The sequence below is a fragment of the Pleurodeles waltl genome, chromosome 4_2, assembly GCF_031143425.1.
Source record: "Pleurodeles waltl isolate 20211129_DDA chromosome 4_2, aPleWal1.hap1.20221129, whole genome shotgun sequence".
NCBI classification, from domain to species: Eukaryota; Metazoa; Chordata; class Amphibia; order Caudata; family Salamandridae; genus Pleurodeles; species Pleurodeles waltl.
In genome coordinates, this window is record NC_090443.1 from 435,071,007 (window position 1) to 435,085,303 (window position 14,297).

At 46.3% G+C, this 14,297-nt stretch overlaps 1 protein-coding gene across 1 annotated transcript in view; it reads right to left on the bottom strand.

Annotated features, from left to right (window-relative positions):
- The window catches only part of PKN1 (protein kinase N1), a 461,693-nt gene extending 452,405 nt beyond the window's left edge, over positions 1 to 9,288 (bottom strand). Inside the window, exon 1 of the mRNA XM_069231709.1 lies at positions 9,125 to 9,288. Coding sequence (XP_069087810.1) covers positions 9,125 to 9,145 — 21 coding nt within the window. The 5' untranslated portion in view covers positions 9,146 to 9,288. The remainder of the gene's footprint in view (positions 1 to 9,124) is intronic.
- Positions 9,289 to 14,297: the final 5,009 nt, after the last annotated feature.

Here is a 14,297-nt window from a genome sequence, read left to right on the forward strand (position 1 = left end):
TGGTACAATGCAATGACGGACCATCCATCCGATGGAGGCAAGGAAGTAAATGGCAGCAGGAAGGGAAGAAGAGAGACAAAAAGCACAGGGGAGGAAACAGGAAGAAGACAGGATGAGAGGAGAATGAGGTTAGCAGAGAATTTATGGTCACCAAAGACAAGACAGTACAACTGTTACAGAAACACCACACTTCTCCAAAGCTGCGATGGGACTTCCTGTTGCACTTGATCAAGGCTCTGGATGCTCTCTACGCCGCACAGCAGTGGGACAAACTGGCATGACAGAAAGCCACAACCTTGGATCCAACAATGTCACTGGCAGAGGTGGTGGTGGGGGTCATCACCTTTTCATTTCCGGCAAACCTTAACCCACGCCCTTTGCCTCTACATATTCATGAGAAAATCAGGAAATAAAGGAGGTTTTGAGGAGCATGCGAAATGCCTGTTGCAAGAGAGGTTATATACTGGAAACACATCAGCCACTATCTGACTACTGCTGCTGGACTCCAGATTCAAACTGACAAAACCAATCAGCCTTATTTCCAGCTGTGCAGGCTGCCCTCAATGTTTCACGCTACATGTAAACACGTGCAGCCTCAGACAGGCAGAGCAAGACACGGATTTTCTCTGAAAGCGGATTTGGCTCCCTGGGAGAGACAGTATTTTTCCCAACCACCTCAGATTCAGAGCCTGCTGGGGAACAAAACAACTGGCCAAAAGGCTGACATTTAAATGAAAGCTGACCTACCTAAGTGTGCCAAACAAAATCAGTCTCTTTTGTTAAAATGGAATTGAGTTCAGTGCCTCCATCATGGCCCACTGTGGGCACACGGGGATGGGGCAGTTGCAAAGGAGCCTAATAAGGACAGCAACAGAAAAATAGTGCAACAAACTAAAAGCACGAGTCCCTCCACAGCTGCACAGAGCAAACACAAAATGCATCAACTGCAACCCACACTTTCTTCTCCCAACACGCATGGATAGGAAGGGGAGGGGCTCTTCTCATCAAGGTCCTCAGCCGCTCCACCCTTTGACCCTCAAAGTAAGTGGGTAGGTGAAGTCTCTTCCCTGCCCATGGGGGAATTCAACCATGGAAGAATTAATAGGATTAGGGCATGTCTACCAGCCTAGACACCTTTGCCATAGTGCAGGTTGTCTGGTTCTTTGTGCCCACTGGACTCTTGCTTTACACAGCACACAACCAATGTTGACATCATGAAATGTAGGAAGATAGTGCATTTACTTGTACAGTTAAGATCTATGCTAGGGCGATCTAAGGTAAAGTGTATACACATGATATAGCGAATTGAGACAATTTAGGATTTAGGTAAAATAAAATTATCAAGTTCAGAAAATACCAAGCACCTTCTTAGTGACCGGTTTTTCTTGCACTTGTTTGTTCCGAGAAGTAAAACTTAAAACCAGGACACTTTATAAAACTCAAAAAGGTTTCAAATAAGGGCCACCTAAGCTGAAAACACAGAGGGAAAAGTTTATATGGAAAGGACAGTACATAGAAATATCTACAAGTGCCTTTTAGATGGCAAGATCCTACATAGGCAATTTAAATCGGCTGTTTGGTCATACAACTCCTGTTCTATAAGGTGCTGTGGGTGGCTAATAACGGAAAAGAGTTCTGCTTGGGATTCAGAAGTGGTATTTTTTTAAATCTATGTACATACTAAAAAAGTTTCACAAAGTAGGATGAAGAGTTGGATTTTTAGCTATTCTCTCCCTGAATAGTTTAAGTTAGAAGGTGGCTGTTATTAGAGAAAGAAAGTGGATAGAACTTCCTTTATTAAGCACAAAATGTGAATAAATGCAATAGGTGCACATAATGAGTCACAATAAACCAAGAGGTACTTGATTTCATCATGTCCAATGTTTTAGACAGCTGGAATCGAGTAAAATTTCGTAAAAGAAACCATAGGACAATTTTCAGAATGAGTTTCCGTTAATACATCTATTTAAAAATAGAGAAGTCTAAATGCCTTGAAAAACTAGGACATATTTTGTATGTCAAACTTAGCTCACCTTTTTCAGGTGCAGTTTCTGATCCGATCAATTTTTCAAAACTATGACTGTTTCATGTATTACATTTTAAATTTAAGGTCTCGCATGCAAAATGCCAAAACCGTAGGCGTTAAAAAAAATTCACAAGCAAAAATACATATGGTTTGTCAATCTGTGCCTGACACATAGACCAGATGGGTGGCAGGGAATGACAGCGGCGTAGATTAGTTCGCAATCAGCACACAGATAATGGTGATATTCGACCTTGAACAAGACAGTCTATAGATTCCTAAAGAATTGTAGCAATATTCTGAACCTGGGTTTTTCAAGCCAGTGAATAGGAAAATCAAGTTGGGCTTTCAGAGCGACTGACAACCACGCATGCACGTCCCACTGAAAGTCATGTAAATTCATTGCATATATCCTGGATTTCCAACTTCGCCCAGCCCTACAATTTACCATTCGTAAATAGGAGAGCAGCCCTAATTTAATTACATGGTGCAATGTTCTGTACTGCAAGGTCCCTGGGTATTACAAAAGCTCATCTCAAGTCTGGCATAATTCGCCCATATGACAAGGTTCATGTAACTGACGTTACACTCACAGGCAGGTGTGACCTGGGAACCACAAACAAAAAGTACAGGTGAATAAGCAAACTCACTCCCATTAGTCAACACTCCTTTGTAAGAGAAAAAATTCGCCACAGCTTCCTTACTGTAAATACAAGATAATACTAGTGTCATTTTAAATTGTTCAGTTACCAAATTCTTAATAACTCATGTTCTGGAAAAGCTTAGTTGCAACTCATGCGTCCAATATTTATGAGAATTCATCTCTTCACTTACGGACATACGCTTGTCAAAGAAACCTATATCCAAAGACAGAATGGAAACAGGACAAAAATAATGCACAGGTATTAAACTATTAGTTACAAAGGCCTCTATAGTTCAAGTGATTAACTCGCACCCCTAGCCCCTCCCGCGTTTGCCTGCTCTACTGCTCTAAAAAAATGACTGCTTGTGCCACATAGGATAAAGCTGCAGAGAAGTTGAAGAATGTATTCTCAATTGTGGAATGCAGTATTTGAGGATTAATTAATCAGATTAAGGAACAGAGCTTTCTGGTTCATTGTAAAATGAGTGCATATTGTAGCAAGTTACAAGATGGTAAGAAAAGACTTACAGTTTAAACATTTACTTTTTTCAGATGCCTAAAAATAATACTTTAAAAACAAAAACACCAAGAAGACACGTCACAGGTAGCTGCAAAACAGGCACAACGTTTGGTGAAAGAGCTCTGAAAACAACACTTCTCTTAGAACGTTCAAACAGTCTACCTAGTTTTAAGTTTGATTATAGATGGTAGTAGCATTGTCACGAGAGAATGAGCCGAAATACATTTTTAAAAAACAAGCAGTATGAAAGTTGCTCAAACAGCTGTGCTTTTGTTTTTCTCTGGGAAAGGGAGGCTGGCAATAGATTGGCATAGTATATAAAACAATATACATGCACCTTGCTTTACTAGCTTTAGTAGATAACTCACTCCATTACAGAACCACAGAAATAATGAGTAGAAATCCGGTGAAGCTGGAGGCAGAGATCTAACTGCGGTCATTAAAAGATTCTGCATGTTTTACAATAAACAGGGCCTAAAATCGAGGCCGGGTAAGACCTTCAAAAGACGCAATACTTGCGACTACTACACTGGGATATTCCGAGGGATCAATAGTGAACACAGAAAACATCTGCGAACCAGAAGTAACAACTGTCTACATTTTTAAATCAAGTTTGCCAAAGCGTGCTATTTTTAACTTTCAAAGGGATCAGGTTTCGGTCAGTGCCAAGTTTCAGGCAAGTGGGGGAAAGATGAGCTTTATGAACCGTTTGTTGTTTTTCAACTCTGTTAGATTAAACTGATGTTGACAGGAAGGTGTCATGAGTCGACAGGACTGCTTGGTTAGGGAGGAACTGCTGCTGCTACATTCGTAAGCCTTAAGGTTACAAATGTGGTTCTTTTAAGAACGGACCCAGTTTTTTCGTCCTTTAGAAGTTGATCAAATGGCACAACTGAGCTACTGCCATAAGTCCTGTTACTTACATCAGTTAGTTCCAGTCATTATCCCTAGACTGTGTACCTTTTTGAAGAACTCACGACCACTGGAACCACAATATAGGTAAATGTTTAGGGATACAATAGGACTTCAATATCAGTAAACAACGTCTAAAGTCAAGAATGTTGCCAGTTCAAAAAGAGGACAGAAGAAGCTAAGATTTAAACTTGTATACTAACAAACCTCTTAGAGTTAAACTATATTAGAGATGTCCCTGTGAATGGAAGACAAAATTGTAAAAGTGACATCTAGATGTAGGTACCTCCTGGTTGGTACTTGTGTAAGTACCCTAATCTGCCCCAGGAATTATTCCTCGTGTGTACTATTAAGTATTCCTATGTTCTTTTCTCACAGCTTGTGTGTTAATGTGCAAAACTTAAACATGAAATGTAAATAATAGTCTCTCTCAATCTGGAGATCATGAATCTGTCAGACCCATTGCTAAAAGATGGTGTGCTCCTTAGAGAGCCACTGAGCTGCTTCTCAAGCTCGTTAATTGCAGTGTGGAGAGATGTTGCAGAGAACATGCGCTTTCAACGGCACCTTGAAAGTCAAGGAAATAATTTGTTACTTTCTTGTGGGCATCTGGGAAGTGTAATTCTCATGCAATTACTATTGGGTCTTTCTATGAAGACCTCCTTGAATCTCACATGATGTCTTCAACAAAGACCTGCACTGTGCACTGCCCACATAAAATTAGGGGAAGATTTGCTTTAGTGGTTGAGCTGCACAATGTTGACCCACCTTGTCAACCTGACGCAACAGTGTCACCTAAAAAGAGTAGACCATCCCCCTCTTACTTAGTCATTCTATTTACCAAAACTGAGCTTACTCAGAAAGCACTAACAACCAATATGAAGAGATACAAAAACTGTATATTGAAGTGGCAGAGCAATGAAATGAAGAACATAGGCTAGCTTGACAAGAGTGGTCGGAGTAATTGAATATTCCTGGTTGTGGAGCACGACAAGGTTTTGAAAAGACACAAGTTGAACTTTAAACACACAGACTTTACACCCAAGATTGCTTTGTGGTGAATATTGGAAAAGATTGTGGGCCCAAGAGTTCAATGGGCACCGGTTGGCCAGGGTACATTGGTAAAGAGAGACATCGCCAGACAGTGGAAACTGGAGGCAGCCCCCACACATTTAACATGGTTGAGGAGCATGGACTGGTGCTCAAAAATATAAGAGCCAATTTATTTGTCCACAGGATGCCTAAAGGTAATACAATAAGGAAGCCTTTGTGGGATAATTTGCAGCTGAGAGTACCATAGGTGAGGACTGGGTCCTAGAACTGATAACAGTCATATGATTAAATGTAAAGCTGAAGTAATTACACTTGAGTCCAATTGATTAATTGATCAGTCGGGGGAAAGGATAGTTTCTTCTTCTGGTTTATGTTTGACTGCATAAAAAAAAAAAAAAAAAAAACTTTTATAAACAAAAAAGGAAAGGCATGAGTTGGATTGCCGTACAAGTGTTAGACAAAGATGGAACAGTAAGAAAAGGCATAAAAAGCCACTGGTCAGTGTATCTAGAATTTCACTAGCTTTTGATAAGTCCCAATAACCCTCCTCGGAAAAATAGGGAGTACAAAGAAACACTCCTTGGGGCGAACATCACTCAAATATCTTCCCTTGTCTACGTGACACCAACTCCTACTAGACGGGTAGCTTTCACCTGAAATCAGCTAATAAGGAACATGTGGCCCACACACAGTAGTTCAGTCCCCTCCCAGTACGCTGCATAATGAGCAGCTTAGTTCACTGTTGAATGTTTCAACTGTGCAGTGGTACTACATACCGATTCGCCCTCAGAAACAGCCTCCTTAAAAAAGGAACACGATTTCAACTCACGGCCAAGCAAACAGTCGGTTAACTTCACAGCAGTAGCAATGACCCCATCAAAACAGACGTGCGTGAACTGAAACAGGAAAAAGATCCAAGCAATACTACTGTTAAGCCGCTGTCAACCAAACTCCTTAGCTGCGGACTTTGAAAGACCACCAAAGGCCATGGCTCCTATCAAAAACAATACATGAACTAAAACAATAAAAAAAGATTCTAGACATACCACCATCAATTCCTTGTCAACCAAGATGACACACGTCAATAGCAATTTGTTTCTGGCACATCCAAAGCAAAGCTTGAAGTAAAACTGTGATAGATTCAAGCAAGGTCATGGACAACTGTTTATCAATGAAGAAACCTTGGATGTAGACTTCTGAGGGGTAGCAATGAGCAGGACAAGATTCAAGAGCTACCACCATCAAATTACTGTCAAGCAAGCCACCTTATCTGTGGACTTTGCGGGCTAGTAATCAGTCCTGCTCTCATCGAAACCAAAGTTTGAACTGAAATATGGAAAAGTTTCAAGCAATAACATTTAAATAGGCAATAAAAGTGAGGAAATCAACACCCATCACTTATTAAGCAAGCAGCCCTTGGTGCAGATTTTAATGAAAGACAAGCCGCCACCCTATTTCATCGGACACAGCACTTGCGTTGATACAGAATAAGATTTCAGCCTAAGTGAGTTGAAACATGCAGCCCTGAACAACCTTGACCTGTATAGAAGTGTTAACTGCCAAAACTATAAGGATGTGTGAATGTTGCTAGAAAGAGGAAGTATTGGCGATCATTAGGTTGAGCATAGCAGTGCGCAAACGCTGCTTTTTTTTTTTCAATGTACTGTTATCTATTTGGGCTTTTAGCCACGCCCACCTCATGCCCATCACTACAGCTCGTTCATGGGCTTGCCCTTCAAACATCCTTTGTTATCACTGGCAAATGATTTACGTTTGTCCCTCCTTGTGGAGGTTTGGTTACCGCCTTGGACATCGACCCCGTTACATGGCTAATTGCACTTTTGCCGATACGTTTGACTGCGAGCGAACTTCTTTTTCCTTGTGTGCCTCCGTCACGCTCTTGGCGTGGCGCTTTGAATCGGCTCGCTTTGTGAAATTGTATTACTTTTCATTTTCAATTTATGTGGCAAGAAAAGTCTAGTTAGGAGTTTACAGCGCTATTAGCTCAAACTCAAACAAATGCGAGACCCATTAAATTGCAAATGCTTGTTTTTAAAAGTGATGTTTTAGGAAGGAAGGGGGGGCTACTAAAGTCCTACCTTTTGTGCACTGGAAGAGGGTGTGCACTGATTAACGTAAGTTAATGGGGTCCCTGAAGGGACAGCGTTGCCTGTAGGTACCATATGGCAATGGGGTCCCTGGACGGGATATTTTTTCCTGGATGGACAAAGGTGGTTGTCTGCATGCAGGCGAGATGCCCTTGGGGGTGGGGAGTACAGTTGCGTGTGGGAAAGAGAAGATCCACCTCATTTGTCTCGGTGTCGGTCAACAAAGAGTATCAAACGGAAGCGGGTGGGGCCCTGGTGTTTTTCAGCAAAGGATGGTATAAAAAAAACTAATTGTGTGACGGTAGCAGCATAATTCTGGGTGCTGAATCATGTGGATACTTCTGGGAGCAGTGGCCACCATCATACAGATGGGTTTTCAATTTATGAGGCAGTCTGTCAAATGGGGGCAGCCTTCCTCGTGGTACAAGCAATCTCTCTTGGAAAGACAGTCTCCTCTCTGATGACAGTCCCTCTGTGAGAAACTGTCTCGCAACAACACGGCAGTCCTCTGTCTTTGGGTACAGCCTTTGTGATTTAACCAAGGACATAAGATGGGGATTGGGCCAGTCGTTCTACAGACACTGCATCTCTGGTGTAGCATTTCAAATCTGAGGGAAGGAGTTTCTCTGTGGATAGGAAGTCCCTCTCGAAGGGGTGGGAGAAGGCACTGCCCCTTCATGGCGGCGTTGGGACAGGCTGGGGAGGGGGCAGTGTATCTTTGGGAGAAGGTAGGGGCTCTCCCTCGATGTGTACAGTCACGTTTTCTTTGGGGCAGTGTCTTGATCTGTTGGGGGTAGCGCCCATCTCTCTCCCTTAAGAGTGTCTCGAGGGCGATATCTGCTCTCCAAGTTGAGTATATTTTTCTATAAAGCGAAGTCAAACGATCGCACAGCCTCACGGCGCATTCGAAAAATCATTACACAACACATCATGGTTTGTAACATAACAATAAACATCATTAAATGCACGGCGTGACCAAAACCATCCAAGGAATCCCACTACTAAACGAGCAGAAAGGATAGAAGTCTCACTCTCTCCAGGTTCAGCGCATCTCTCGGGGAGGGACAGTGCCTCACTTCTCTCATTCGAAAAGAGAAATCTCATTCTAGAGAAGAAGTCGCTAAGGGAAATGAGTTGGAGTGTTTGCGCAGAGTAATCCTACTAAGGGAATGGATGGTGGGATGGCAACCAGTCTCCTCTGTGGTCTGACACTGCACTGTCTCCAGGGGTATAATTGCAGCCAAAGTCAGGGTGCTGGCAGCTTTGATCTCTATTTATGCAAGAGAAGGATTTCACTGGGGGACCTTTTACTGGGAAGCTGCTTCTCTTTCCCTTTGAGGAACGCAGTTTCTCTGATGGGCACTTTCAGGTCGCAATGGGTACTTTTCTTCCCTGGAAGACATTTTTTTCCTCTCTCTGGGGTACTCTCTGAAGCAGTTCAAGTCTCTACAAGACGGGGGCTCTCTGCACGGCAGTTTGTATGTAGGGAGTGAATGTTACGCCTCTCGCTGTCCCTCTGGGAGCAGTTTCTCTCTCTAGCGTTTCGGGTGGTGGGGGGGAAGGGGTAGAGCGGGTCAGTTTTTCGGCGTCTATCTATCTGGGGGTAATTACGTTCTCTCTGCAGGAAGTATGTTATCTGTCCAAAGTGTTCTTCCCACCGTTTCTATCCTCGGTGGGGAGAAGGTGTCTTTTCATTCACAGGGGATGGAGTTTCAAGCTTTAGGAAAACAGTTCAACCTCTGATGGTTGGAGGTAGGCTCCGTCTCTATAAGGGAGATAGACAGCTTCCTGCCTCTTGCTCACTGGGGACAAGGTCTGCGGTGGGTTCCCTCCCTCTCCCTCTCTGACTGGTGTCAGCCTCTCACCGGCACGGACTCGTGGGCCATTGCCCTCTCCGATGTCAGCCTCCGCCGGTCCTAGGGCCCCCTTTCCGTGTCCCGGTCACGGCAGGCGCAGCCCCGCCATCTCGTGCCAGAGCCGAGGCTCGCGCCGCAGCCGCCGAGTGACCCGTCCGAGCTCGCGGCCAACCCCGCCCCCTGCCACTCAGCGAAAGCCCCCGCCCCCTGTCAGCGCAGAACACGCCTTCTGCCACTCAAAACAGACCCCGCCTACTGTCAGCACCCTGAATCGCTTCCTGCCACTCACGGATATGACCCGCCCTACCCTCATTCTGCTTCCCCTCCCAGTGGGCTCAACATCGTTTTCTTGCCGGTGAGCGAGGAGACCGTCATTTATAAGCCTTCCCCCCTAGGAGTCCGCCTCACTCCTGACCGTACCGACACCCCGCCACTCACTACAGGACCCCTCCCCTGCCTTCGCCTCTTAACACTCATAGGCTTATTCCATTCTTGGCTAGGCCATCCAATCGCCTCCCCTTGGCAACAGCTGCCACTCATAAAATGGCCTTAATCCCTTGAAGCTCCTCCTTTTGTCTCTATATTCACGCGGTCATTCATTGTTATTGACAGCGAGGCCGCGCCCTTGTCAGACGCAGTAGTCAGCTGAAACTGACACACACGTTTATACCACCCATTGCAACGTCATATCTTGCACCACCCATGATACTAGATGTACAAACATACACTTAATAGGGTTACCTTATCACCCTGTACGGAGGCATATTCTCAGCAGTGATTGTAAAAAAAGTGTACCAAATGCTCAGAATTGTGAACTAAAATCCAGGGTAAAAGGTAAACTTTTACAGATCTATGTGCAGAGGTCAACCAATAATATAGAACAGTGGTTCCCAATCGTTTGACTGCTGAGGACCCCCAATGAATCATTACTGGAAGCCAGGGACCCCCAGCAATTTGTACGATTTAAATTTCAAACATTAAAATGATAATTTGCAAAAAAAATAACAAGTACACATGTAGTGGCAAGAATGAAAGATTCGAGGCAGCTGCGTTGCATTTGATTCATTCTTTATTTCTCATGCCACAAACAATAAGGCCCACGAGGAGCCGGCAAGAACACGAGCCGGTCGCGTCTTCGCGCTCCGCTCTCCTCCGCATTAGCCCCCGCCCCCTGACGTCACGAACATCCTCGATCCGGATTGGTCGCGACGTCAGGAGGCGATCCGACATAAAGGAAGGACCAAAACTGTCCCCACTCGTCTCGTACGTTAACTCACGTACGACATCTCCCCTTTTAACCCCTTCTGTGCCGCGGACGTAGTGGTTACGTCCCGCGGCACAGTGCTGCTGTGCCGAGGACGTAACCACTACGTCCTCGGCACACAGCCCAGAGGGAGCGCTCTCGCTCCCTCTGTGTGCTTCCCCCCACCCCCCCAAAGTCAGGGATGGAAGGGGAAGCCCTTCCCCTTCCACCCCCGACCCCCCCACCCCCCCACCCCCCCATAATGACGTCAGCGCGCGATCGCGCGCTGACTTCATTATGGGGATTTCGCCGCACAGGAAGCCATTTGCTTCCTGTGCGGCGACGAGGAAAGAGGTGAGTTCCTCTTCCCGGTGGGTGGGGGGTTTGGGCTAAAGAGGCACCGGGGGAAAGGAAAGGCTTTTCCTTTCCCCCGGTGTCTCTTTGAGCATTCCTGCTGCCCGATCGCATTGCGATCGGGCAGCAGGAATGCCCACTAGACACCAGGGATTTTTTTTTTTTTTTGTTCTTTACTGTTTCTTGTTTGCGGGGAGCGGCCCCTTGGGCAAGGGTCGCTCCCCTTGTGGGGGCAATTTGTTACGGCCATTTCTGCCCCCCTTGGGGGCAGATTGGCCTACTTTTTAGGCGGATCTGCCCCCAAGGGGGGCAGAAACCACTGGATCACCAGGGAATTATATTTTCTGTGCAGGTATGTTGGGAGGGGGTGCCCCCTTGGGCAAGGGGCGCCCCCCCCAAGGGGGCAGAGAACTGTTGGCCATTTCTGCCCCCCTTGGGGGCAGATCGGCCTATTTTTTTTAGGTCCATCTGCCCCCAAGGGGGGCAGAAGCCACTTAGGCACCAGGGATTGTGTGTGTAGTGGATGGGGGGGCGCCCCCTTGGGCAAGGGTCGCTCCCCTTTGGGGGGCATGTCTTTTAGGGCCATTTCTGCCCCCCTTGAGGGCAGATCAGCCTATTATTTTTAGGTTGATCTGCCCCAAGGGGGGCAGAAACCACTAGAACGCCAGGGATGTTTTTTTATATGTTTATTTTTGTGGGGGGGCGTCCCCATGGGCACGGGGCGCCCCCCCAAGGGGGGCATTGACCTGTTGGCCATTTCTGCCCCCCCTGGGGGCAGATGGGCCTATTTTTCTAGACCCACCTGCCCCCAAGGGGGGCAGAAGCCACGTAGACACCAGGGATAGTGTGTGTGTGTGTGTGTGTTAGTGGATGGGGGGGGGCTTGGGCAAGGGTCGCCCCCCACTTTGGGGGCACATGTACCCAGGCCATTTCTGCACCCCTTGGAGACAGATCAGCCTATTATTTTTAGGCTGATCTGCCCCCAAGGGGGGCAGAAACCACTAGAACGCCAGGGATTTTTTTTTATGTGTTTATTTTTGTGGGGGGGTGTCCCCTTGGGCACGGGGCGCCCCCCCAAGGGGGGCATTGACCTGTTGGCCATTTCTGCCCCCCCTGGGGGCAGATGGGCCTATTTTTCTAGACCCACCTGCCCCCAAGGGGGGCAGAAGCCACGTAGACACCAGGGATAGTGTGTGTGTGTGTGTGTGTGTTAGTGGATGGGGGGGGGGCTTGGGCAAGGGTCGCCCCCCACTTTGGGGGCACATGTACCCAGGCCATTTCTGCACCCCTTGGAGACAGATCAGCCTATTATTTTTAGGCTGATCTGCCCCCAAGGGGGGCAGAAACCACTAGAACGCCAGGGATTTTTTTTTATGTGTTTATTTTTGTGGGGGGGCGTCCCCTCGGGCACGGGGCGCCCCCCCAAGGGGGGCATTGACCTGTTGGCCATTTCTGCCCCCCCTGGGGGCAGATGGGCCTATTTTTCTAGACCCACCTGCCCCCAAGGGGGGCAGAAGCCACGTAGACACCAGGGATAGTGTGTGTGTGTGTGTGTGTTAGTGGATGGGGGGGGGCTTGGGCAAGGGTCGCCCCCCACTTTGGGGGCACATGTACCCAGGCCATTTCTGCACCCCTTGGAGACAGATCAGCCTATTATTTTTAGGCTGATCTGCCCCCAAGGGGGGCAGAAACCACTAGAACGCCAGGGATTTTTTTGTATGTGTTTATTTTTGTGGGGGGGCGTCCCCTTGGTCACGGGGCGCCCCCCCAAGGGGGGCATTGACCTGTTGGCCATTTCTACACCCCCTGGGGGCAGATGGGCCTATTTTCTTAGGCCCACCTGCCCCCAAGGGGGCAGAAGCCACTTAGGCACCAGGGATAGTGTTGTGTGTGTTTTTTTTGTTTTTTTTTGTTTGAGGGCTGTCCCCTTTGGCAAGGGTCGCTCTCCATGGGGACACAGTACTAAAGGTATTTTCTGGCTTCCTTGGGGCAGACAGGCCTATTTTTTTAGTAGGCCCATCTGCCCCTATGACAGAATCCACTTAGGCACCAATTTCTAAAATGTTTGATGGTGGGGTGTTTGTCAACTGAAGAAGTCTTTGCATTTGTGATAAAAAAAAATTTCCTCCTTTTTGTTCTAGTTCAAAGCTTTTGCTTTATTTGCTGTGGCTCCTTGCGGTTTTGGCGGTGGTTGACCTGCAGTTTGCACAGTTGCATGTTTTAGGTAAGTAAAAACAATTTACTCCAAAGGAGTATTGTTGCCATGCATGAATGACATGTTTGTAGGGGGTGTACTAAATGCAGGATTGTGTGTGAAATTGTCCTTAGGTTTGTGCACAATGATATTTGTTGTGTCTTATTTCTAATTTGCCTTTCTTTCTTTCTTTTTAGTGGGATATCATTGGTGATTGCTGTGTAGTTGCTGGTGAATCAAGCTTTTTCAGGCAAGTGAGCGGTATAGTTTTTGAGTTTGTAACTCTTACTAACAAAGCTACACTTTGTTACTTGTCTTACACAGTGCTGGTTGTTGGTGGTGAATTTGTCCAGTTAATTTTAGCAGGAGAGATCATGGCTAGCCGCAGGATGACCGCTCAGCAGGTGGTTGGTATGCTTTTTGAGTCACAGTCTGATCATGACTATGAGACGGACTCTGCATCTGAGGCAGAGGAGGAAGTCAGAGATTCTGGCAGTGATGTTTCTGTTGGAGGGGAATCTTCTGATGATGAAGCCACACTCAGTGCAGATGAAGGTTCTGTTTTAGAGGAGGACATTGATGTGCCAATAGTGCAGCAACCTGGGGCTGAAAGGTTTCCCGTTAGAAGACCTGATGTCTGGGTTGCCCCAAACATGGAGCAGCCAGAGTTGCCTGCCTTTACTGGTCTCCCGGGGTGTAACGCCAATACAGAGAACTTTATGCCTATCAATTTCTTTGAGTTATTCATGGATGATGTGTTTTTGGAAGAGATTGTTGAGCAGACTAATTTGTATGCGGAGCAGCATTTGAGGGACAACGCTGCTAGACTTAGGCCACACTCTAGAGCTGCCCAGTGGATTCCCACAAATTTGGAGGAGCTAAAAAAGTTTTTGGGTTTGACTTTTTTGATGGGGTTGATAAGGAAGCCGTCACTGGCTTCTTATTGGTCTACTAGTCCCTTGATGGCAACAGCTATATTTCCAGCTACCATGAGTCGTAATCGGTATTTGCTTCTTCTTAGGATGCTGCATTTTGTTGACAATGCATTAGCCTTGCCACGAGATCACCCAGATTCTGACCGTCTTTTTAAGATTAGGCCTGTCCTTGATCATTTTGTAGATCGGTTTTCGGAGGTCTATGTTCCAGGCAAAGAGATAAGTGTGGACGAGTCTTTGGTCCTCTTCAAGGGTCGTTTGGTTTTTAGGCAGTACATTCCTAGCAAAAGGGCACGATATGGAATTAAATTGTATATGCTGTCTGAAAGTAGGACAGGATATGTGTATAGTTTCCGTGTGTACACTGGTAGGGATTCCAATATTGACCCCCCTGGTTGTCCTCCCACTTTTGGAGTTACTGAGAAAATAGTGTGGGATCTTGGTAGACGACTGTTC